Consider the following 27,399-nt stretch of genomic DNA (forward strand, 5'->3'; position numbering starts at 1 on the left):
AAAAAAGCATTTTCAGGAGCAATGCATGAGCTCATAATAGAGTGACCCAAATCAAGTATAGATGGACGAAGAGACAAAAAAAAGGAGGAAATGAGAGAGAAAAAGAGTGAAGATCTGTCTGTTGGCTGAATGAGCACCTCCTTTTAGTTTGGCCACAGTCTCCTCCTCCTTGCCTCAGATATAGAGTGTTTTAGGAGCAGTAGAGTCAATCAGAGCCGAGTGTACAGGAGAGCACACTGTCAGGATATTCCATCCTTACGCACACACACACACATACACTAACACACACTTGGCCACGTTCTCCGTCTTGCACATGCACATGGAGTACTACTGGACCCACCTACTCTGGATTCTCTGGAGCGTGATGCCAGGTGAGTGTGTTTGCGAGTGTTTTTCAATTAAAAACATTTCAGAGAGGCAAAGTGGTAAGTAAACACTCCATTGATGCTACCAAATGGAATTAAATACTCTGCAACTTGAGAGTTGAATAAGTGTCATGGATGTGATTTGTGCTCATGGGATAGTATCCCAGCACTGTGCATCTCCCACGTCTGCTTTCCAATGTCAGGCGCTGTTACACTGACCTCCTGTGATAGATGGGGATGCTGGATTGGCTGTGGAATGGTTGGAGTTTACCCTTGCTCCAATTCCCATCCTAGCACTTGCATACTTTGAAATGCAAGGAGATTTTATCAGGAATATATTGGGAGTTCATTGTTTGCAGTGTCTGGGAAAGATCTGGTGAGCAGCCAGATTAAAATTAACTTTTGAAATGACACTCTTGACAGCATATTCAAGGACTTTTGCAGTTCAGTGCTGTCATGGGTCAATCAAAATTGCATTCCTCCCTAGTCCTGTCATATTTTTGGTCTTATTTAATTTGTCTGTCTATCCAGCTGTAAAATGAAGAATGTGATAAATTAGAATATCCAAATATTGATTTCATGTAATTTAATTGGCTAAATGAGGAGGACATTAATATGTAACTGCTGATGGAACTAGTACTAATGAAGGACTAATGTGTGAGAAAGATGTGTGTGTGTGTGTGTGTGTGTGTGTGTGTGTGTGTGTGTGTGTGTGTGTGTGTGTGTGTGTGTGTGTGTGTGTGTGTGTGTGTGTGTGTGTGTGTGTGTGTGTGTGTGTGTGTGTGTGTGTGTGTGTGTGTGTGTGTGTGTGTGTGTGTTCAAACATGCTTTTTTTGTTTTGTTTGTTACTCATCTTGACCAGTTGCAAGTAAGCCAGCTGTGACCCAGGCCAATTTTAATAAAGTCCAGCAAAGTAAACATTATACTAGTACAATACTGTAATACTACTGTCTATTGTACTCCTTTCAGCCTTCCCCTGTTCACATTATATTAACACATTTATTAACACAATTAACAACTTCTACATTTACTTTGAGTTTGCAGCTGAATGTGGTCTGAACATGGATTTTTTGCTCTGTTCTCATGACCTTTTAAATATGGCTCATATCAGACACTCCTAATTTGACCTGCACTCAAATACATTCTGGCTCAAGCGAGAGGTTGGTTAATCCAGATAATACTCGCATTTCTTGAGGTAATTCACTCGAGTGTGATCGATTAGGGCTTCATGTTTGACAGCGAAAGCCATAGACTGCAAAAAAGACACACCTTTACGCTCTACCATTGTAGAAAAGTGAAGCTGCCAATGTCCAAATATGTGCTGACATCTTGGAGTCAGCGCAGTAGTGAGTGTGAGGTTTAGCTGCGGTATTAAGTCCCCTCCCACACTCCCGAAGAATCGGTTTGTGCAGTTTACTGCAGAACAACTCATTATGCCGGTGTGAAATAAACAGTTATGGAAATGTAGAAATTAAAGTTAAAGGGATAGTTCACCCAAAAATGAAAATTAGCCCATGATTTACTCACCCTCAAGTCATCCTAGGTGTATATGACATTCTTCTTTCAGACTAATAAAATCTGAGTTATATTAAAAAAGTCCAGGCTAATCCAAGCATTATAATAGCAGTAATAGTTGCTCTGTTTTTGAAGTCCATAAAAAATGCATCTGTCCGTCAAATAACGTGCTCCACACGGCTCTGGGGTGTTAATAAAGGCCTTCTGAAGCGAATCGATGCGTTTGTGTAAGAAAAATATCCATATTTAAAACTTTATAAAGTAAAGTTTCGGCCGACCGCCTTCCGTGTTCAATTTATGGAAAAAGTGTTGAAAGTGCATCTGCCGATCGAAAGACAAACGCAACCAGGTACGCTCGTCATGACGTACGCATCTTGAATTGCGAGATGGCACTTTCAACACTTTGCCATGGAAGGCGATCGGCTGGAACTTTATTTGATAAAGTTTTAAATATGGATATTTTTCTTACACAAACGGATCGATTCGCTTCAGAAGGCCTTTTTTAACACCCCAGAGCCGCGTGGAGCACGTTATTCGACGGACAGATGCATTTTTTATGGATTTCAAAAACAGAGCAACTACTACTGCTAGTATAATGCTTGGATTAGCCAGGACTTTTTAAATATTACTCAGATTGTATTCGTCTGAAAGAAGAATGCCATATACACCTAGGATGACTTGAGGGTGAGAAAATCATGGGCTAATTTTCAATTTTGGGTGAACTATCCCTTTAAAGCTCAAATCTCCTCGCGAAGATCCCAAAAAATGTCAGTTGGTCCTCAGTGACTATTTCACTCAGAGACGCTGTCAATCCCAGCTGTCATTCATGACATCACACCTCCATTTTATAGCATCAAATAACTAACTAAAAACAAACTTATTTGGGGGGGAAATTATTTGAAGTGTAATTTGATTATTTAGTTTGTCTCACGTCCCATTCGAAAACATGGAGAGGGAGAGGGCGGGGTTTATGAGCTATACTGCATCCAGCCACCTGGTGGTGATCGTAACGTTTTGGCTTCACTTTTCAGGACTTCAGGACGGCACACTTGGCGAAAGCAGGCACGGCTAGGTAAATGTGACAACAGGGCTTAGTAGAGGGTCTGTTCCACACAACCAGTCAGTAATGGCACCATTTTACATTTCATTAGCATTCAGTGCACAGAAATACTGCACTAGAGACAGACATCGCTGAAAGAAATGATAATTTGCAATAAGTGAATCAAATGTTGATTCAGTAACCACTCTGATGGATTCAGTCAAGGATTCGTCAGACTAATTCAACTAGTGAAATTTATAAATGATTCACTAAAAAAAATCGACTCACATGAAGAACTTGATCGCGAATCGTTTGTTTTGGCACGCAGTTCACGTCCTCTATTTTTATCGCCACATTCAATTCAGACTGCAAACTCACATTCACTACTAATATGATTTGTTTTACTTTGATGCTGGAGATCTCCTTGATAGGAACAATATGTGAAAATGTCTGTTGAATAGCTGTAGTTTGGTAAATGTTTGTTTCTTGGCTGATTTATGGTGTGAAGAAACAGCTCAGCTCATCTTTGTAGTTTTTAGAGCTTTGATGTTGGTAGCAGCTGATTTAGGCTGAGATTAAAGATGAAATATTGTGATCTCAGATTCTTCTACCTGGAGTACTACTTAGGAAATAACAATTATGGAAGAAGGTTATTTTGTGTGGGTGAGGAACTCCAGAGCTAGTGAGTAATGCCTGACTGTGGTGTATATCAGTCTGCCGATGCCACGTGCCTCACGGATAGTTTTCTTTGGCCACGAACCCAGTCGTAGGCCACCAGGCTCATCCCCTGCTAGCCATCTCTCAGCAGCCCTTCAATGAGCTTTCCAGACCACAGAGCTCACAGTTGGAAAGTCAGCATGAAATGTGCAATGTCTGGTCATTTAAATCTTGATCTGTGAGTGTAACAGAATGTCTCAGTCCCTGAGGTGCAGCATATAGTAAGAGCATAAAGTCCATGAGATCTTAAGCAGAATAGCATTTCAAAACAATGGATTGAAAGATGCATTTCCGGCATGTGGAATTTATTAAAAGTAAATCTGCTGGCTCATAATCCTCGCCAGTGGGCATCAGTGAGGCTCATTAGCATTAGGGCTGTTCCTCACGCAAATATTTGTGAAATAGGGAAGGGATGGCGAGGGGTGAGCAGATGTTTAGAAGGGGGTGTTTGTAACATGTGGGTTTGTACACAGCTGCATGTCTGACTAAAGTCTGGTAATATAATATCAACTGGATGTAGCACCTCTATTTTTGCAAGATGACATTGTGTATTTTTGCACAATGCTCATAATCAACATTTTCATTACAATGTATTGATATATTTCCGCTTCAGTATGTATTTTAGGTTTTCAGTGAAGATGCAGTCTTCATACGTGAAAGATTGGTATTTAAAAGACTAATATACAGAAATAGGGGAATGAGACTGGAACATTCGAACCTGCATCTCTGTGAACAGGTTTTTTTTTTGCATCCAGACAACTATACCATGGGTCTGTCAAGCTCTGGCAGTTCGCTAGATTTCAGGATTCATGGACATTTTCATAGACTGGAGCATAGAATGGACATTCTCATAGACTGGAGCTTCTCTGTCAGTATGACTGTGGTGTGGCTCCTGTAGCTTGGTTGTGGTCCAAAACAGCGCAGGCCTGGCCTGGACACACAGCGCAACCCTTTGCAGCCACTGTATTGAGGTTTATTTATCTGGGCAAAGAAATCCACACACAGGAAACCCACTCTATAGGACCTGCTGATATTACAGAGAATATTAAAGTGTCTGCCACGTTAGGGCTTTTAAATGGAAACTAGAACCTTTCTACTCCCCTCTCTTTCTCATTCTTTTTTCCCTTAGGTTTTTTTCTTTCTTTTTTCAAGGTTAAAGCTGTTCTCAGATGGTGTCTGGGACAATTTGGTTTCAGTAACAGACTGGATGCCTTAGATGTGTATTTAAACCAGCACTTTGGAAAAAGTGATCAATGACTGGGAGAGAATTTGTGGGAAAAAAATCTTTGACCTAAGTAAAATTGTCACAGGTGTTATTAGGTTTTTCCTCTTCACTGGTCAGCCATCTATATGTAGACTCATGCATGTGCAAGGTTATCATTTTTGGGGCTATTCATAAACAAAGTCTTCCAGGAGAATGGGAAAAAGATCAAAAGGACGTCTGGACAGTGTTTCAATTTGTGCAAAAGTATATGAATCAGATTCAAGCATTCAACGGCCCCGTAGTAAAAAAAAAAAAAAAAAAAAAAAAAAAAAAAAAAAAAAAAAAAATATATATATATATATATATATATATATAATGCATTACACTTCTCAAATTTGGTTGAGGCAGGAAACTAGGATACATGTTTTTCAAATACATATTTTTATCTTATTGCTTTTGAAGAAAGAAGGGCATTGAACAGAGGATCTGATGAGAATATGTCTCTCTCTCTCTGTATGTGTGTGTGTGTGTGTGTGTGTGTGTGTGTGTGTGTGTGTGTGTGTGTGTGTGTGTGTGTGTGTGTGTGTGTGTGTGTGTGTGTGTGTGTGTGTGTGTGTGTGTGTGTGTGTGTGTGTGTGTGTGTGTGTGTGTGTGTGTGTGTGTGTGTGTGTGTGTGTGAACCAGGGGTCACTTTGAGTTTCCCTAAGCCTTCATTGCAGTTCACAGTGGGACATACAGTATTGCTGCTCAGAATAAAACATCAGTAACTGGCAGCATCACTCTCAGCTGTTTATCACTTTCTGGGAAAGGCAGTGACCAAAAATGAGGCTAGGAAAAACATGTGGTCCACATTATTCCCTGTGCATTCTTGTGCCTGAGCAGATTAATGTGCAAAAATGCTTTTACTTCATCCCTACAGCACTACAGTAGCCTGTCATCATTCATGCTTTTGTCTACAAAAAGAGAACGTGGGAGAGAGAGAGAGAGAGAGAGAGAGAGAGAGAGAGAGAAGATGCTGAAAGCACTTCACTTCTCTTCTCTCCCCTCTACTAATGGGAAGATCTCTTCATCTCATCCATAAATCCTCTGCAAGATATAATATGCTGAATGGAAACTACATCCCTGCAGACATTGTACTTATCAGCATTGTCATCAATAAATTATTTAATTTTAACTGGTGACAGCTGGAAAATAAATTATTTTTTTATTTTTATTTTGAAAGACCTTTTCTTTAAAAGTCTTTTAATTGAATCCAGAGGAGATGGATGTTTTCCCTCTGTTTTTTCCATTGGTACAGAGGCCAAACTGGAGGCAAGGAGACCTGAGGCCACCAGAGAGAATCAGGCCTTTCATTAGATCCCACTGTATGTTTTCTGCAATGTATCCTTGCCTCTTTTTTTTTTTGTCAAACGGATACATTCTCTCAACTCAAGGTTATGACATCCATATGCTGTCGTTCAGAGTTCAGAGTGGAGATTTACAATGTAATTCAATGTAATTCTCAGATAAATTAATTAAAAAAAAACAAAATAAAAAAAACAAAAGGATCTATAAGTATCTGTAGCCTACACAGTCATCTTTTTCTGCCTTTGCTTCAAGTCAAGCCTTAATTATTGTGCTGACAGGAAGCAACTTAAAGGACAAAATAGTCTTTTGATTTTGACTGAAATTGGACCTGCTTGTAGATGTAACTTCCTTACTTCTGTCTTTTTTTGATTGACAGACAGTCAGAACTGTTGTGGTGATTGACAGCTTTATTGTTTAGTCTCATCCATAATGAGGTCCAATAGTCCTGTGTCTCCCACACCAGAGTCTGTTGACAGAGTTGGAGATTGTCAGGTCAAGCAGTGAAAATCATGCAGGCTTTCTCCTGCTTTAGACTGATTATGAAGGGGTTTCAGCATTGGACCTCCATGAAGGTGTTTGTTAATCCAGTGACCAGGATCTTGTAGTCTTCAAGGGGCCCATCAGAACGTAAGCAGAAGCCATACATGTGCAACCAGAGACACCTTTGAACTTTGATGGAGATAAAAGCAATCACAGTCTGAATTCAGAGTGGGATGAAACCTCAAAACACCAAAGTGTCTATAGATTATTTTCCATGTAAGGAGGATTTCTAGTTTCTGCAAAAAATATTTAATTAATAGGGTTACTCGTTGCTGCTCACTCATTTATATTACAGGCAATAGCAATACTCACTACAAGAATTCAGTCAGAATTCAGTAAATAAGCCAAATCTGAGTAAAATGGCTCATTCAGAGAAAAGGGAGTGTAAAAATCTATATCCAAATTGAATAATAATAATAAAAAAAGAAAAAAAAAAATTAAATACATTTCCAAACTTCATTTTCTTTAGGTCTGTGCATATTTGTCTGCAAATCTGTCGTGATTTGGTTTTGGCCAAATAACAAAAAACTATGTGTACTTTTCTCTCTGTTTACTGTCCGTAAGAACAGATTACATCCAGTGTCGCTCATGACTAGAAGCACTACTGTTTTAATATTCTTTGTGCTGGCAGAAACTCGGTTTAGCCACAATTAAATTTCGCTTCTTATTTTTGGGTCATTGCTGGAACTCCTTGGCTCACTGAATCTATTGCCATTGCCAGTAAGTGTAGTCTTTTTTCCAAGCATGCTGTGAATGATATTCATATTTGAATTGTCTGTGTCTATTTACAGGGTTCCATGACTGTTTCAATATTGACACCAGAAATCACAGGATCATAAAGGGCCCTAGGCAGACGCAGTTTGGCTACACTGTCCAACAACACATGGCTGGGGGACAGAAGTGGTAAGAAGCACTTATTGAGTTCCTCTTCCCTTGATCTTAAAGGGATAGTTCACCCAAGAATGACAATTCTGTCATCATTTACTCACCCTCATGCATATGATGTCAAAAGAATGTTGGTTGTGTGAAAAATCATAGTCTGAAAGCTTATTTACATTCATCTGTCAGAACAAAACAACAAATTCTGTGTGTGAACAACATTTGTCGTCCATCACTGTGATATCATCATCTTTCTTTGCTTTGGCAATTTGAATCAAATCTGGCATCCCATTTTGTCTGCTTGGCCACAGCTCACCTGAAACCTAGCCAGATGTGTGTGTGTGTGTGTGTGTGTGTGTGTGTGTGTGTGTGTGTGTGTGTGTGTGTGTGTGTGTGTGTGTGTGTGTGTGTGTGTGTGTGTGTGTGTGTGTGTGTGTGTGTGTGTGTGTGTGTGTGTGTGTGTGTGTGTGTGTGTGTGTGTGTGTGTTTGTGTGTGTGTGTGTGTGTGTGTGTGTGTGTGTGTGTGTGTGTGTGTGTGTGTGTGTGTTTGAAATAATAAGTGTGCCTGCAAAGAAAAACCCTTTTCACCCTTTTGTCTTCATACCATAACTGTGTTAAGGACCTCAAGTTTGTTTGGTATAAGCCTGCAAGAGAATCCAGCTCATCTGCTTCTCATTGTAATGAAGACATTTTTCCCCCATTGTACCTGAGATCGTGAAAATGATATATTCTATCTCACATTCCTTAGGTAATGGCGTGGTCTGTAGTTTAGATGTGAGTATGTTGTCAGTTTAGCTGGACTGATGTGGGGTGATATCAACAAAGACTTTCTCAAGTGAGCGGCTGCCAAACAGACCCCCTTTCTGTCTCTGCCCCATTCACACAGCATCTGGAAACCATTAACAGGCCAGAGGAAATTTTCAGTGTGGCATGTGTGTCTGGCTTGGCTATTGTTTGTGTGTCACTTCTATTTATTTTTATTTTTTTAGTTCGTTTTGTTTGGGAGATGTGTGTTGTGAATGAGCACTTACACAAGACTAAACTACACATAAAGACAAGATAAATTGAGTGAAAGCCCAATTAACACATGTCACTATAGATGTATATTGTGAGCAGCTCTGCAAGGATACACCTGTGTGCTGAGTTAATAAAAGGAAAGCTAAGACTACCTCATGGTCAAACTTAAATATAATATTTCTGATGCCAGCAATACCGTCTCTCATTCCCATCTGTTTATGTGATAAAGAGACAGAGATTTAGGGAGCTTGTGTTTTATTTATGCTGGCATGACTAGGCAGTAGGAGAGGAAAAGGGTTGAGCAGGAATTGAGGCTGTAGATGGTAGCTAATTGTCATTATGCGGTAAGTTTACTTCAGATCGTTTGAACAGGATCGTTTGGACACTGAGACACTGCTTGCTATTTACTTGTGCGTGTGTGTACTGGTGCTCTCACACAGTTTGAGTCAGGAAATGTCTTGATTAGCACAGTCAGATCCTCGGAGGAGAATGTTTAGTCCAAGAAAGTCATGGAGTCTAGCTGTGTCACCTCTCTCACAACCCTGAAGCCTTTCAACATGGACAACACACAATACACTCTGACAGTTCAACTTATTTTTCATGCAGTTTTCAGGACAGTATTATATATATATGTATACCTACAGTATTATATTCAGTGAAATGTCTCAAAAGCTTTGACATGATGCTTGACTGGGGGTCCGCAGAGACTTTCTGAGGCAGGGTCATAGTCCCTTGCCCTCAATTGTTTTGACAAATATTTTGGAAATTTCAGTGCATATCAAAATCATGTCATATCAAATCCTGTCATATCATGTCATATATCATCATATATCAGCCATAATGATATATCATATCATATCAGCCATATCATATATCATATCAGCCATATCATGTCTTAACATATCTCAGCCATATCATAAATCATATCTCAGCCATATCATAAATCATATCAGCCATATCATGTCTTAACATATATCAGTCATATCATATATCATCATATAATATATAATATCATATCATATCTATCATATCTGCTATATCATATCAGCCATATCATATATCATATCATATCAGTTGTTATATATCATATCATATCATATCATATCACCCATATCTTATATCATATCATATCCGCCATATCATATAATATTAGCCATATCATATATCATATCATATCAGTTATGTCATATATCATATCATATCAGCCATATCATATATCATATCATATCAGCACATCATATTTAATGTTGCACACAAAATTATTTTTTCACCGAAAATAATGCTGTTCATGGGTGTCATGTTTGGAGGTAATAAATTGAACCAGTTGTAAAGCTCTTTAGCAACGAGCCAAACAAATTTTACATATTGCTTCTCTAGCATTATTTTTGGCCACAGTGAAGTGTGTTCATCATACAGCTGACATGTTTGCCTGTTGTAGCTTATTCACGTTGTGTGCACAAAATAGACTCTGACATGGTCAAAATTCATCACTGGTGAAGCACTAATTGAATGTCACTGTTTTGGCCAATTGTTTTGGTTCCCTTTCGAGGGAACTCGCACTGCATCGGGACGACGCTTTGGGGATGCTCCCTTAGCATCAGCGAATCTGAAACCAGAATGCCAACTAGGCCAATCCGATTGGCGTGCGTGATGACGTCATCATGACGGCATACCCGGAAGTATAAAAGGGTTGCTGGAGCGTAATGGCGGTAGTTATTGCTCTTCAGCAAGCGCTATCTGTAAACTGTCTGTCTATTTACTGTTGTTTGTCAGTGAAAGTGTGTGAAAAAAGTATGGAAAGTGTGAGAGAGTTCAAACAGTGTGTGCATCCGTGTCCCAGGTTCATGTCGGGCTCGGATACACACCTGCTTTGTGTGCACTGCCTGGGCGTCCAGCATGCCCAAGCGGCTCTCGAGGGAGCCGCTTGTGAGCACTGCGAAAAACTGACGCTCAGGGTGCTTCGCTCTCGGCTGGCTGCGTTTGATGAGGCCGGCCAGCCTCGTGAGCCTCGTGGTTCTGGACCCGCAGTCGCTGAGGCGGCTCGGCGTCGCAGATCATGGGGCTCACAGCGGGATTTGTCAGAGGGTTTCGGGACTGCTGCGGCACTTTCCCGATCCTCCTCTGACAGTTCCGAGGATCTTCCTCCCCGTGTGGAAGCCCGCGCTGCGGCTTCTTCCCCCGGGGTGGGAGGTCCGATGCTTGTTCTCTCCGGTTCCGAGGAGCCGGAGGAAATAGGCACCGAGGCGGGGGATGAAGCAGGAATTGTTTCATCGCTTCATCCACCCGCCCAAGAGGAGCTGGTCGAGGTGTTGACCCGGGCAGTGGCCAAATTAAATATAAGTTGGCCACAAGAGGCTGGATGACCGGTTCCTCTCACACCGGGTTCAAACACCTCGCCGGGGCCTGCCTTTTTTCCCGGATCTACACACCGAGGTGTGTAGATCATGGAAACGGCCCTATTCTTCGCGTGTTTGCAATCCCCCAGTATTGGACTATTCCAATGTTCTGGGGGCACGCGAGGCGGGCTATGGGGCGATGCCTCGGGTGGAGGAAGCTCTCGCGAGCTATCTTTCACCCGACTCTGCATCGTCCCTCAAGGCTCCGGTTTTGCCCACCAAACCCTGTCGGGACACCTCATCTTTGGTGGGCAAAGCATATATGGCGGCTGGTCGGGCTGGTGGTTCCCTGCACACATTATCAATTCTGCAGGCCTACCAGGCCGACCTCCTTAAAGAGTTGGACGAGGGAGATGGTCCCTCTCCGGAGGACATTCTGGAACTAAGGAAGGCTGCAGATTTGTCTCTCCGCGTCACCAAGGAGACGGCCCGCGCTATCGGCCGCTCCATGGCTTCCATGGTGACAGTGGAGAGACATCTCTGGCTGAATCTGTCGGGGATAAAGGAGAAGGATAGAGCTTTTCTCCTGGACTCCCCGATCTCGCCTTCTGGTCTGTTTGGAGACGCGGTTAACACCGTCGTTTCCAGACACCAGGAGGCGAAGAAACAGTCGGCAGCCTTCCACCAGTATCTCCCTCGCCGCTCTAAACCTGGGAAGGCTGGCCCTAGCGGGCAGCCTCAGCCGTCATCCAGCTCCTCGCACCGGAAGGTGCAAAAGGAGAGCGTCGCTTCTAGAGCCCCTCCCCCGGGAGCCTGGCAACAGAGGCGGCGCTCTCAGCAGCAGCCTTCAGCTCCTAAAGGCGATCTTCGGAACGTCCTTCAGGCGCGGAAGGCTGCTGGGAAGAAGTCCTAGCCACGGCTGGGCTTCTAAGAGCGGTCCCCCCCGCGGAGAAACAACCGAGGTTGTTTTCTCCGCGGCGCTCTGGGGAAATCGATGTGGTAATCCCGCCGTCTATGACGCTTCGGGCCACATCGATTTCCCGCGAACGCATGCTGCACCAGCCGCCTCTGGAAAGACCTGCGGCTGGTCAGCTCGCGCGTCCGCACACGGAGAAACGTTCCCAACTACTTCCTGCCGGTCAGCCGCTTCAGGAGGTTGGGAACGGGAACCGTGTAACACCCGACGCCAGCCTCCGAATATTTCTACGTGGGTCCTGCGTACTGTAGAAAAGGGGTACAAACTGCAGTTCGGTTTTCCTCCTCCACAATTCAGGGGGTTATACTGGACAGCAGTGATACCCGAGCAGGTTCGGGTAATGGAACTAGAAGTAAAAACTCTTCTAGCAAAGGAAGCCATAGAGCGTGTTCCTCCGCTGGAAAGAGAGTCCGGGTTCTACAGCCGGTACTTTATAGTTCCCAAAAAGGATGGAGGGTTGCGTCCGATTATAGATCTAAGGGTTTTGAATCTGTCTCTGAGGAGCTTCAGGTTCAAAATGCTCACTATTCCCATGATCGTGAGTCAGATCCAGTCCGAGGACTGGTTCGTCACGATAGATCTAAAGGACGCATATTTCCATGTCTCCATCCTTCCATGTCACAGGAAGTACCTGAGGTTCGCTTTCGGGGGCGAAGCGTACCAATATCGAGTGCTTCCCTTTGGCCTAGCCCTCTCCCCACGCACGTTCACGAAGTGCATGGATGCAGCTCTGGCTCCAATGAGACTTCAGGGCATCCGTGTGCTGAATTATATCGACGACTGGCTCATACTGGCCCAGTTGTACGAGGTGGCGGTTCGGCATCGAGATGTCGTTCTGAACCACATGAAATGCTTGGGGCTGAGACTCAACACGAAAAAGAGCGTGTTGACGCCGTCCCAGAGGACTACGTTCCTCGGGGTCGTGTGGGACTCGACAACGATGCGGGCACGATTGTCTCCCGCGCGAGTCGAGACCATACAGGCGATGGTCTCAGGAATAAGGCTAGGCCACAACATCACTGTGAAGCACTTTCAGAGAGTGCTGGGTCACATGGCAGCAGCGTCCAACATAATACCTTTTGGCCTGCTGTACATGAGACCCATCCAGTGGTGGTTGAAAACCAAGGGGTTTTCCCCCAGAGGGAATCCTTTCCGTATGATCAGGGTAACGCGCAAATGCTCTCGTTCCCTAGCCATATGGAAGAAACCTTGGTTTCTGTCCCGAGGGCCAGTGTTGGGAGCGTCTTGTTGCCGGAAATCCGTTTCAACAGACGCCTCCCTCACTGGCTGGGGCGCGGTCATGGACGGCCGCTTTGCGAGGGGCCCATGGGAGAGCCGTCATTCCTCCTGGCATATAAATTGCCTGGAGATGATGGTGGTATACAAAGCTCTCAGGAGCTTTCTCCCGCACCTCCGAGGCCAGCACGTCCTGGTACGGACAGACAATACGTCTGTCGTAGCGTACATCAACCGCCAGGGGGGACTGAGGTCGCGCTTTCTGTACAAGACAGCACGCCGAGTCCTCCTGTGGACCCAGGGGAAACTGTTGTCCATCAGGGCAATGTATGTCCCGGGGGTCCAAAATCAGGGAGCAGACATCCTGTCGAGGCAGGGGCTGAGGCCCGGGGAGTGGCGACTCCACCCAGAGGTGGTGGAGGCCATATGCAAGAGGTTCGGCCCAGTGGAAGTGGATCTGTTTGCGTCTCGAGGGACGTCCCACTGTCCACTGTGGTTTTCCCTCACGCATCCAGCTCCGCTGGGGCTGCCATGGTGCAGACGTGGCCGAGGCTGCGTCTGTACGCATTTCCCCCGATTGCTCTGCTCCCGGGAGTCCTGGAAAGGGTCCGTCGACAGGGGGTCAGTCTACTTCTGGTAGCACCCCGTTGGCCGACTCGAGTTTGGTTCTCGGATATCATAGCTCTGCTAGCAGGTCAGCTCCGTGGGAGATTCCTCTGAGGAGGGATCTCCTATCTCAGGCGGCGGGTACGATATTTTACCCCCGCCCGGAGATTTGGAACCTGTGGGTCTGGCCCCTGAGGGGACCAGGTTCATAGAGGCTGGCCTATCGGCAGACGTGATAGAGACCTTACTCAGCTCCAGGGCTCCGTCTACGAGGAGACTGTACAGCCTCAAGTGGAATGTATTTTCCACTTGGTGCAGAGAACGTGAGGTGGACCCAGTTAACTGCCCAGTGGCTTCAGTGCTGGAGTTCCTCCAAGATCGTTTCTCTGCAGGGCTTACCCCGTCCACACTCAAGGTGTACGTGGCTGCCATTGCGGCTTTCCACACTCCTTTGGGTGATGGGCCTCTGGGTAGGCACCAGCTGGTTGTACAATTCCTCCGTGGGGCTCGGAGGATGAGGCCTGCGGCTCGGTCCAGAGTTCCAACCTGGGACCTGGCAGTGGTTCTCGAAGGATTGGCTGAGGCCCCCTTCGAACCATTGGAGTCGGCTGGACCAAAGGATCTGACCCTTAAGGTGGCTTTTCTCCTTGCCATTACCTCTCTCAGGAGAGTGGGAGATCTCCAGGCCTTGGCGGTAACGCCGACCTGCCTGGAGTTTGCCCCGGGAGGAGTAAAGGCCATCTTACACCCTAGGCCGGGCTACGTGCCTAAGGTGCCATCAAGGGTGGTCAGGTCATTGGTCCTGCAGGCATTTCATCCTCCGCCTCATGTGACGGCGGAAGAGGGGAGGCTTCATCTACTCTGCCCGGTTAGGGCTCTAGGAGTCTATCTGGCGAAGTCTGCACAGTGGAGGAGATCACAACAACTGTTGGTGTGTTTTGGTTCACCTAAGAAGGGATTGCCTGCGTCTACTCAGACAATCAGTAACTGGATTGTCCAGGCGATTACCATGGCCTACCAGGTGCGCAGTTTGCCTTCACCTGTGGCCGTGAGGGCTCATTCCACCAGAGGCATGGCCTCTTCGGTGGCCCTTCTTTCTGGGGTCCCCTTGCAGGATATCTGCGAGGCGGCCGGGTGGGCTACCCCACACACTTTTATCAGGTTTTATAGCCTGGATCTCCCTACGACGCCTGGTGCTAGGGTGCTCCAGTCCTAGCTGTGCCTGGTTTCCGGCTTCACACTAGGGCAGGCGCTACCCTTCGGTGTGGCCTAGTGGGTACTCGTTCCCCAAAGCGTCGTCCCGATGCAGTGCGAGTTCCCTCGAAAGGGAACTGCTCGGGTTATGTATATAACCCTTGTTCCCTGAGAAGGGGAACGAGCACTGCATCCCGACGCCACACCTTGGCGCGCCTGGAGCGCATGCTTCAGAGCAATTACTACCGCCATTACGCTCCAGCAACCCTTTTATACTTCCGGGTATGCCGTCACGATGACGTCATCACGCACGCCAATCGGATTGGCCTAGTTGGCATTCTGGTTTCAGATTCGCTGATGCTAAGGGAGCATCCCCAAAGCGTCGTCCCGATGCAGTGCTCGTTCCCCTTCTCAGGGAACAAGGGTTATATACATAACCCGAGCAGTTTTCATATCATATCATAATGGTTTTATATCATATGATATACCATATAATTTAATATCTGAAATCTAATCAAGAAAATAAAGGGGAATGGAATAATGATAACAGCAAAAGACTATCATCCAATTATTCATTCCTGTCTCTTTATCTTTGAATCTGGCTATGTTCGATATAGAATAATAGTGTACTGATTACTGCATAGTATATACTACCTACTATTGTTATGCAAAACTAGTTTTAGATAAATATAAAATAATGAGTTAACTGCTAAAATGGTATGAGTATTATAGTATTATTCATTATTCTTTCTCTTTCTCTCGGGTGCAGTCAGGGTCCTATCACAGCAGCATGCAGCAAAAGGTGTTATCCCAGTTTCAGAGCCACAGAAGAGGTTTAGAAGTGTAGGAAAATGGGGAAAGGGGCTGGCAACACACACATCAGCTGTGGTTACTGAAACCATGGACTAGAAGGGAGTATAGTTGCTGTTGTCTCATATTTTTCTCTTTGAGTCTCAATACTATGTTAACATATGCATTTTATTTCAGGTCAGTACACTAGGATTGTTTGGAACATGTTCACTATACATGTTCCAAGATACAGACATTGCCCTGTCTACTTGCCTACCATGTTTAATAGCAGATACATAATTACAGGCTAGAAACTTTGAAATTATCATGTTAAAACAAGACTATGTTCCACAAATTAGTGTCTAGCTTTTTTGCAATTGGATAAACCTTATATTTCCATGCCATGTAAACCGCCAAACAGGCATGTTTAATTTTATTTTAAAACAGAATTATACATTTTTTGGGGGGTTTGCTCATGTCACCAAAAGTGACAGTATGTCTGAATTTTTATGAAAAAAAAGTTAATGCAAAACCTTGGTGCGCACCGAGACCCCTGAAAAGGTGGGTCGCAAAAAAATATGTCATCTTTAGGTTCAGACTTAAAAATGACCGTGTGAATGCTAAGCAAAAACCAAGACTAAAAGAATAATTTTCTTTTTTGGTCCGAATCAAAAGAACCAAGAGAACCGAACTACAAGTGTTAAATCACCTTTAGAGTCTGCTTTGCATCCAACTGCTTTGTCCAACCCACTACCACTACAAGTATCACATAGAGCAATGGTTCTCAAATGACCATGGCACCCACATTTCCCATGGTTATAGGCCGTGACCAAATTTGTTTTTAAATTTGACCTTATTCCTAAAATAGTATATGGTAAGGCTATTAAATAGCTGTCCCAAACTAGTTTTTGTTAATACAATAAAGCTAGTAAATTGGAATGAGCCACCACAGTCAATTAAAAATATAGAAAAATAACACAAAGAGAATATTAAGGTTACGGAAACGAGTTTTTGAGCACAAAATCAGCATATTAGAATGATTTATGAAGGATCATGAGACACTGAAGTCAGAAGCAATGGCTGCTGAAAATTCAGCTTTACCACCACATATAAAGGAAGGATGTAAAGTAAGAAACAAATAAGTGTAAAACACACACAAGTCAATTTAAAAAAGTCACAAACACACATAATTCATATTTCTAAGAGCTCCAAGAGGCATGTGTACACCAAAACAGATTCCTGGAATAGTTAAAATATTTATCACCCATGAAAATATCCTGTGCCCCAAAACACCCACATGCTCCCTATGAGTTGTGCAATGAATGCTGTATGGAGATGGGTCTGCTTTTATCATCAGAGTGTTGGAGGGACTCGGGTCAGGACATGTCAGTGTTTCTCAACTGGTGGGTCACAAGACCATTTTGAGTGGGTCACGGAGTGTGCAGTCAAAGAAACTACATCTTTTTACTGAATGAAAACTTTATTTTGAAAGACATGCATGAAAGCTGTTGACTCTTCTGTCAGGCGCAGTTTAAGTAAAGAGTGCCTGAGAAAAACCCATTGCCCTGATTCAGTATCTGCTGATTTTGTCAGGCTATATGCAAGTCATTTTTCTAACGTTGTTTTCGCAACTTTCCTGTCCTGTCAGATGTTATTCTGTGCTTGTGGTGCACACTCTTCAATTGCACGCACAAATGAGGCATGTTGTATATCACTTCCATATATATATATATATATATATATATATATATATATATATATATATATATATATATATATATATATATATATATATATATATATATATATATATATATGACAGAGTATTTCTGTGCCAAATACACTCCTTCAGGATTCGAACAAGTTTCGGAACGTTTTTTTCAGAGTATGACCCTTAATGAAGTCATAAAGGGCAGAATTCCTTGTACTGTATGTGCACTTCTCCCGGATATGCACATCAACCAGAACCAGAGCAAGAGCGTCAACAACGAGCTTTGTTCGGATTACGGGAGCCGTCGGCAGCGCTGTCATTTTGTTTTTAGACCACGAAATCAACAATGTCACTAACGAAGTGTGCATCTGGAAAAGATAACCTTGTTCAGCTTCCAGAGACAAGCTATTTCCAGAGACATTTGAAAATGTTTAGATTAACTTTTAACTGGAGACTCTGGTTGGGTTTTTTTAAATGTGTAAACGTATTTCCTTATGTCATGCTCATTTCAAACCCATGTCAAACTTAGAGGTTTGTTTAGTGAAACAGTGGATACAGTTTGTTTTGCCGGAGCAGCAACAGAGTTCTGCAAGTGTGTTTGTTTGTTCCTGGTCATGAGTCGAAACCACAGGCGGTGAGTGAAACTGCATGAAATGTCTGTGTTTTGTTGGCAATCGGCACGCTTAAGTGAATATAATGTTAACAACACGAACGTATAGTGAATTCAAAGTTATCCAGGGAGTGTGTGTGCTTGAGATTCATTAGCTCCGCCCACTGCACGCCTTCACAAGTTCGGCTATTTTTGGAAAGAATCTGTACAGCATATCTGTCTTTTATAAATATGATAAAACTCTTCGGAGATATGAAGGATGCAATACTACTCTATAGGTGCTCAAGATTAACATGAGATTGGCAGAAACTGTGTGTTATGCCCCCTTTAATATTTTGTTAAACTGTGATGCATTTTCAGTATTCATTTATAAATAGAAAGTTCAAAAGAACAGCATTTATTTTAAATACGTGTAATTTGCAATTTAATGCATCCTTGCTTATTCTTTCAGTGTTCTTTCAATTGACTGATCTAAAACTTTTGAACGGTGTTGTATATTATACAGCTCTTAAAAGCTACAGCACATGATTTGCAGCCATTATTACATTCAGCTGTTAGTAATCCAAAAGAGAACAACTCTCAATTGCTATTTCTTACCATCTCTGACTTTCTGCTGTAGTAGTGTAAATGCTGTTTGGATAGAAAAATGGTCTGAGCTCATAGATGGAGAGGAAACATTTACAACTGCAAGACAATACAAAAGTGTAAACAGCTGGAATGATAGTTTTTTGCCTTACTATTATGTCTGTGATGGTGTTGATCCATCATCAGTGGTCATGGACAAAGTTGAAAGCGTACAATAATGACTTGATCAAATAGACACATTTGATCAAAAATGTGGTTATGTAGCAGAAACAAATTCTTGGTTGACATTTGCAATGCAATCAGTGAGACTTTGTTCTATTTTGGTATAGCAACGATCTCTCAGCTTAAGATGTTCATTATACTTGAGTTATTTTTCTGATGTCTCTCTGGCTGCCAGTGAGATTTTTCCTTGGGTGGCCATTGACAGTTGCACATCCATCCACAGAATTGACCTGACAGATCCCTAGGGATGAACATAGAGACAAAAGTGGACACATACGCACAGCCTGTTTATTTTTGAGAGTTTTGCCGTTTGAATTTCTTGCTGAGTTTTGACTTTTGTCTGGCCTGTGACCTCTGAATTCCACAAGCAGCAGGAGGGTTGAAGCGTTCTTCATCTCTAGACTCAAACTCATCTGAAATACGCCTCACAAGAAGTGTAAAAGAAGGTTCATCTGTGCAAGAATGTGTTGGTTAACAAAGCAGTATAGTTTTATGGGTTTTTATGTAAGGTGTGTTGCTATAGTTCACTAGCTTTGCTACCTTTACAATGAAGAAGTAACAGCACAGAGGTGTTAGGTTTCATGGTATTGTCACACTGAGGTTTCCGTGATGTTTAACTTGTTCTTTTAAATCAATAACACACAGGCTGTGATATCAGAAGCATCTCTGCTTTTCTGTCCTCTCATATATGAAAGTATTGAAACAGCATATCAGTGGACTCACTGGCACTTCATCGACCTCAGCACCATGGTACCATGAAGTCTTTTCTAACTCTCCAAATGTGAAAAACATTTGTCTATTAATGGCAAACCCTTTCCTCTTAGATTTTTCCAAAGGACTTGGGCCGCTAGTCCAGCTTTTTGTGGGAGATTGAATATGTAAAGGTTGTGTATTAGCGAGGCTGTTTCATTTAGTGCTATTAGCCTTTTGTAGCCCTGCCGCAGAGGAAAAAAAAGTATGAACTTAATGAGTCTGAGCCTGATTGTTTTAACAGCTCACTGTGTCATTGCCCTGGAAGTTTAACTAGACTATTAAATGACTGCAACAATGGCCTTCTTTCTCATGCTCATCTCTCTATTTCTCTTTCATACTTCCTTCTTTCCAATTTTTTATTTTTGGTAAGTGTGTCCCGAGCTGAACTCAAGTGTAAAGTGTAGTGCCAAAAGCGGCTATAACACCAGTAATATTCACAATATTAATAGCAGTGAAAATATGCACACAGTCTGAGCTCCTTCTGTGCAAAATTATTTCCAGAGACATTTGAAAATGTTTAGATGAACTTTTAACTGGAGACTCCAGTTGGGGTTTTTTATGTGTAAACTTATTTCCTTATTTCATGCTCATTTCAAACCCATGTCAAACGTAGAGGGTTTGTTTATCCAAATATCTTTATATCACAGAAACTTCATATTTACATAAGAAACAGTGATAAACTGTCACTGTCAGTTCATTTTGTTTATTTCACTGTATTGGCTGAATGACCTAAAGTGAGGCTGAGCAGTCAACAACATACATCTGCAGTGCTATTTCTTCTGCATTCCCTAATTCCACTGTAAATAGCCTGTGGGTGTCTTATAATTATATTTGAACTGTAATAGGTAAAATCCATTTGTTTGGGGAGCTGGATCCAGATTTTGTTGGAATGCTTCACTGGAGAAGCTTGCCAAACAGAGAAATATTTCTCGAGGGGCCCATGATGTTGACCCCTGGCCTATGGCAGAACACTCATGGAGGTCTGGATCTGCAGTAAACTAGTGTCAGATATCTCTCCCTGAATCACACTGTCCCTGAGTGGGTATTGCTCCTGTTCAGAGCATTAACCTTTACCACCTGTCAGAATCCACTTTAGATGTGGTGATTATTGGTGCGTGTGTGAGACGTAGTGCTTCTAAATATTTTCAATGTGGCAGGCAGTGTTAGTGCCTTTGTGTTTTGAATATTTTATATATGATGCAGAATGAAGAGGGTTTTTAAAGATGATCCCCTTCTGAGGGACCATACAGTACATTTGCAGTATAGTGAGTAACAGTACTACAATAACGAACGTAAACAACTGTTTGCCTGACATTCTCGCTCTGTCTGCACAGCATACGTGAACGCACTGATGACGTATGATGTGTGCGTGAACAGGCTGCGCAGTGGTATGCAAACACACATTGACTGGCAGGGAACACATGCTATAATTTAATTTGGACCGAATGCAATGGTTGAACAAACATTTTATGGTCCTACGCCTTCCACAGCCGAAATATATTTATAAAAATACATTTATACTGCTTAACATAGTGATCAGGATATGAAGAGTCTTTCAACCAGCATAACAAAAAATGTTTCTGTAGAGAATCACCTATTGCAACTTCAACTTGGATAATTCCCTGTTTAAATAAAAAAAATGATCTATAGGTATGATCTATAGATAGTTATAGATATTTGTGGCTGCACTGGGGTCCGTCATTACTAGGTTAAAGTTACGCCACTGTCCTTATTAGGAGACAATATATGTAGTTTTAACGACATAACATCTCGTTATTACGACATACTTGAGTGGAGAAAAAAAAATGTAGGCCCTATGTGGCAGCAATGCGTCACCGTACCAGGTGACCTGTAAATGCGTAAAAACTGTTTCCATTGCAGTTTTGCGGAAATGTCCTTTTTCGAATTGCATGAAAAACCACCTCATGCGAGCGTAAAAACTTTTTTGCGATATATGGGAGTTTTTGCGAAATTGACGCGTTTCCATTGGGTGTATTTTCAATTCGAATTATATATATATAAAATAACTTAAATATATTTGTATTATATATGGATATTTGTTTTTAGTTATTGGTATTAAAAATGTGATGTTTAACCAAAGTAAGGTGGTGGGGGTGCTTTACAGGTGTCAAACACTACAAAGGGGTGCGTGCTACAAAAAGTTTGGGAACCACTGATCTAAACCATAATGAATGTCCCTCAATACCAGTGTAATTTTGTAATCGATCTAAGAGTATGTCATGATCTATAGTGTCAAACACAGCACTAAGATCAAGTAAAACTATTGAGATGCAGCCTTGGTCAGAAGCTAGAAGTACATCATTTGTCCTTTTAACAAGCTCAGTTTCTGTGCAATGATGGGACCTGACCATAGACTGTAAAAAAATATGGACGTAGTGTCCATGACGTCACCCATAGGATTCTGAGAGCAGTTTTGAAGCGTAAAGTAGGGACGAGCTGGCCGTTGCCATCATAGAAAATGGGCAAAGAGGCGGGACGTGGGTGGACCTGAGGTAATTCACCCCCCTCACAGTTTTCATGAAGGGCATGAAATTAGCCGTATAGACCAAAAGCACAATTTGTACCAGGCTGTAAACATGTTTTTTTCTGCTGTAAAGTTGGGCATTTTAACATGGGGCTCAATGAGATTCTTCTCCCTTCTGGAGCCTAGTGGCCAGTCAATGAATTGCAGTTTAAAGGGGTGGTAAAACACATTCTTTTGAAGGCTTGACTGTGTTTGTGGGGTGCACTGTAACATGTGTTCATGCTTCGTTTTAAAAAAAATTGCCTTATTTTTCATATATTTGACCTTTTATTCTACACTGCTCTGTCCCTCCTTGTAAAACGGTCTGATGCTTTCCGGGTTGTATGAAGCCAGTCCCTCAAAAATACGCAGTGGGCTCAGATTGGTTAGCTGGCCCAGTGTGTTGTGATTCGCTAACCGCAGTGCACGGTTGTCGGAAACGTTACGCCCCTTACCTGGAGGCTGTGCTTTGGTCAGTATTAGAAACAACGGCGTCAATAAAACCATATGAGCCCGAATCAGACCCAGAACATTTGAGTGAAGATGATCGAGCAGAACCTGTTCAGTCCTCAAGAGTAAAGACTGCGGATCTATAATCGCTACTGAATGGCACTTTAATTTTTAGAACGATTATAGCCAAATATCTGTCGCAAGAACTATTAACCCAAAACGAACACTAAGCACTGGCTTTAACTAGTAAGTTAGCCAAATCACACACAGAACCATGTTTAGCATGCCTGTAGATAAACAATATATAAAAGCTCTAATCAAAGAATCATTTACACTAATGCCAGGTTCGCTGTTGAGATTTTAACGTTAATGTTTTTAACGTTAGGTGTTCGTCGGATAACGTTAAGTATGAATGAGCATTTAACAGACTGGTTTGCAGAACAGCGTTGTCATCTGTTTACTTCCTTGCTACAACCTATTACAGGAAAACACATCGATGAAAAATAAATCAGACTTACAGGTTGTGGCCCATAAACAGCTTCTGTTTGTAAATCCAGCTTTCAGGACAAGCCGTTGTGCATATCCTGTATTGAACTCGCGAAGTTTGTGGAAGTTTGTGTTGTCCTCCGTGAAATGTGCAGCGCGCGCGTCGTGCATCCACGCACCGGCAGTGTTTTTTTCACGCAGCTGACGTTGTGCAAATCCGGCATTGAAATCGCGAAGACGGTGGATGTTTTCCTCTGTTAGATGTGCTGCAGGAGCCCTGCGCGCGCCTGATTCCCCGCTGACTCAAACACACGTGCATATAACATGCTGTATGTTAAACGCTCTGCAACGCACCCCCGTCCCAAGGAAGGCTGAACAGAGCAAGTACCCCAGACCTGCAATCCGGATGAAAATAACAGCGTTTCCTCGGCATCGCGGCAACAACACTCCAGCCTAACTATACCACAACAGCGCCGTGATACAAAATGGCCTCACCCCCCCTTATTTAATATTCTCGGAGGAGGGGTTTATGTAAATATTGAGCCTGTTGATGTCACCAACCCTGGAGGAATGTCTGTAGTCGCCTGCTGGCCGTTTGCTGTAGTTCTTAGAAACTGATTTCTTTAAAAGCAAATATCTCCCTTTGCTTTAAACTTTGAACGTTGTAACTTTGCAGATGTTGTTTATGCTCAAGCAGCAACATTACACGCTAGCTAAAGTTAGAATAGTGAAATCGTGGTTTACCACCCCTTTAAGTCACTTCCATATTGCCTTCAAGAGAAACTGCGGGAAGTTGCCGCTTGGACCTGACTGAAAATTTTCATTTTTCAGCCATTGTACACTGAGCAGTTGAGACAGATCATGCAGGTTATTTGCAAATCTATCTTTCTGGATGATAATGCTGTGAAATATGGCAAAAATCAGCAGTACACAGTATGCATGTTACAAGGTAGTGATCAGTGACATCATCAATTTGTGGTAGAATATCTATATCAGTAAGATCGTTTCCATGCGATATAATTAAATCGAGTGCATGATTAAAATGATTAGTGTGTCTGTCTGGTGACGTTTTGCTTGACCCCAAAAGAGTTTACCGAGTATAAATACAACTGTATTTTCTTGCATACCTTTTTATTGTGTGTGTGTGTGTGTGTGTTTGTTTTTGTGATCTATGAGGGCACAAATTTGTATAATGACATGGGTATTACACTGGTATTACAACGTAAACATGAAATATGAGGACATTTCATACAAAAATGTAAAAATGCAGAATGTTTCCTGTGATGGGTAGGTTTAGGGGCAGGGGTAGTGTAGGGGGATAGAATGTACAGTTTGTACAGTTTAACAACCATTACGCCTATGGAATGTCCTCACTTAGATAGCAAAACAAACCTGTGTTTGTGTGTGTGTGTGTGTGTGTTCATGTTTTTCTATCCCGGTGAGGACTCATGGGGACCCGTGTCACCTTGGGGGCCTAAATTGAGGTCCCCATGAGGAAAACGCTTATAAATCATACAAAATGAGTTTGTTTGAAAATGAGTTTGTTTGAAAATGTAAAAATGCAGAAAGTTTTCTGTGATGGTTATAGGTTTAGGGGTAGGGTTAGTGTTAGGGGATAGAATATACAGTTTGTACAGTATAAAAACCATTACGTCTATGTAGAGTCCCCACAAAGATAGCGAACCAGTCGTGTGAAAACTGTGCATAGTTTTAATGATACTGTTAAGACAAGTTGTTTCAAAAATAATTTTTTATTGTTCATTATCAAAAAAAAAAAAGCATTTTTTTTCTTGTGAATTGTGTTTGAACGGACCTCTGAGTTGTAATGCTGTGCTACAGCTCATGAGAAAATGTAGCATTTTACATGAGAGCTACTCCTAAAAATGCAGACAAATAACCCATGGATCGTAAAATAGCTTTTTTTTTTGCAATAAATGGACTTTTGTTTCCCATGATTAGTTTTACTTTCACTCTCTGACCCCAATGCAAATATACTGCCTTACATCTGATAGGCTATTTAATAGTACCACCTCACAATTAACTAATTATGAAGTTCTGAATCACATTTAAGAGCCCATCATGACCTTGCACAGGCACATAAATGTGAAGTAAAACAGGTTTTCTTTCTCTCTTGAGACCACTATCAGCATGAAAGAATTCTGCGTCTCTTGCATAAACAGTTAAAAGTACACATCTTGCTGTGTTTAAGGATGCCTAGTATTCCAGTGATCTGTGACTAGTTAAATGAGTCCTCCACGGCTACTTAGTGAAAGTGACAGCCTTTGCTTTTAAAAGCTGCATGATTCCGAGAGCCGTGAAAAGTACGTACTGCTCCCTACAGTGCTACTGCTACTGCACCTGAATGATGTGCGTGTCCCTGATTGCTCTCTGCAGGAGCAGTATTACATGTAAAGCATGCCAGCGTTAATGGAGCGATGTGTTTAGTCAGTCTGGGTCATAGGATACATATTTCAACGCGCACACAAACAGAACTCAGCAGAGTCCCACATACCTAACCGCCCTGCGCGCTTCCATCGATACATTACCTCAGACATCAACATTCAGCTTAAACCTGTTTAAACATTCCTTTGCCGTTAGATTCCACTCACCTGCCATCTCTCATTGATTCACTTCCTCTAACCTCCTTTAAACGTCCCTCCTTTCATAGGGAGCTTAAATCAACAGGCTTCTGGCTGTATTATTTACAGGGAAGTGGATCACACACCTGCTTTGTGCTTATGTGTTTTTTTCTGACATTTCTGTTAGATGACTGTGTCAAAGATAATATTTAAATGTTTGGATTGTGGATGTTCCTAGGTTACTGGTAGGAGCCCCACTGGAAACAAATGGACAGCATCAGACAGGAGATGTGTACAAATGTCCCTTAAGTAGGAGATCTGGAGGACCCAGCTGCTCCAAACTCAATCTTGGTATGGTTGCTGAAATATCGTAATACATTTTCATTTTGTTACATTAATTTTAGTTAATTTTGTGTGAAAATGTTGTACATTTTGTAAAAAATAAAAAAAAATCATCTTTCTGCATTATTTTTTTTATCAAATTATATTTTTATCAACATATTTCCATAATTTATTTTGGTTACACTTTATTTTAAGGTGATGTAGTTACATTGTACTTACTCAAATAAATTCAGAGTAATATTAATTAACTACATGTACTTACTATAGAGTTATGGTTAGGGTTTGGTTCAGGCCAGGGTAGTTAATAGTTACTTGTAATTATGCATAATTTACTCTTATTACTATAGTAAGTACAAGTGTAACCAAATTTCCATAAATACCGTAAATAATTTTACGTCTCTTTGTTATCATTGGTGAAGCTACACAAACCTTCGTTAAATAACATTTTTGTCAGTAATTTTGTTTATGAGATTAACACTGGATGACTGTGGATTATAAATACTAGGTATATAATTAGCATAAATACTTTTGTAAACACTTCAAAAGGAACTGTAATTATTTACTAGCACCAAATAATTACTTCACAAAGCCTCCACAATACGGGTAAGAGTTGTGGTTTGGGCAAAGTGTTACCAGGCATGCCTTGTGAAAAGCTAAAGAGGGGGGAAATGAGGTTCGGGCAAATTCATTCATTCAAGTACACCCCTGATCTTGAGTTTACACGTACACATCTGGGTTTTTCATTACAGAGCACAACATCTACAGTATGTCACGCATATGTGTTCTATATAATCTTAAGTGTGCCGATACAACCACTCTGCCAGTTTCAATATGTGTATGCTTATAGATGCACACACAAAACAGATGCACACTGCAGATAAAGTCAGGAATGTCTAGACAGAGTTAACAAATATGTTTACTGTTAGAGGAAGTCCCTGTTTAAAGTACATATGCCACATATGGACTGTGGTCAGATTTTACAGCACAGCATTTTATTTTGCTTCCTCATTTGCAACATTTGTTAATGTTTTTTTTTTTTTTTCATAAGGAAGGATATCCTTGACAAATGTCTCTGAACGAAAGGATAAGATGAGACTTGGAATGACCCTTTCGTCCAACCCTAAAGACAGCAGCTTTGTGGTGAGTTGAATGTTTTGGATGTCTGGTTAGATAATAATGCATATTCAGTGTTACTGTATTATTAAAGTAATCTGGCATTTAAACGGTCTACAACACTAATATTGTTAAGTGTTTAAACATCATCCATTCCCTGTGGAACACTATGGAATCATCATTTTTATGCCAAATGAGCCCTAGATCTTCATGTAAATCCTAAATGAATTTATTAATGGTGCGCTTAATACTCTTTGTGATAAT

The 27,399-nt window shown here is 42.0% G+C and overlaps 1 protein-coding gene across 1 annotated transcript in view; it reads left to right on the forward strand.

Annotated features, from left to right (window-relative positions):
* The first annotated feature begins 213 nt into the window (after positions 1-213).
* The window catches only part of itga11a (integrin, alpha 11a), a 50,874-nt gene continuing 23,688 nt past the window's right edge, over positions 214-27,399 (forward strand). Inside the window, exons 1-4 of the mRNA XM_079811126.1 lie at positions 214-371; positions 7,519-7,630; positions 25,919-26,031; positions 27,071-27,162. Of these exons, the coding sequence (XP_079667252.1) occupies positions 314-371; positions 7,519-7,630; positions 25,919-26,031; positions 27,071-27,162 (375 nt within the window). The 5' untranslated portion in view covers positions 214-313. The remainder of the gene's footprint in view (positions 372-7,518; positions 7,631-25,918; positions 26,032-27,070; positions 27,163-27,399) is intronic.

The sequence above is a fragment of the Gobio gobio genome (assembly GCF_949357685.1).
Source record: "Gobio gobio genome assembly, chromosome: 2".
In the NCBI taxonomy this organism is placed as follows: Eukaryota; Metazoa; Chordata; class Actinopteri; order Cypriniformes; family Gobionidae; genus Gobio; species Gobio gobio.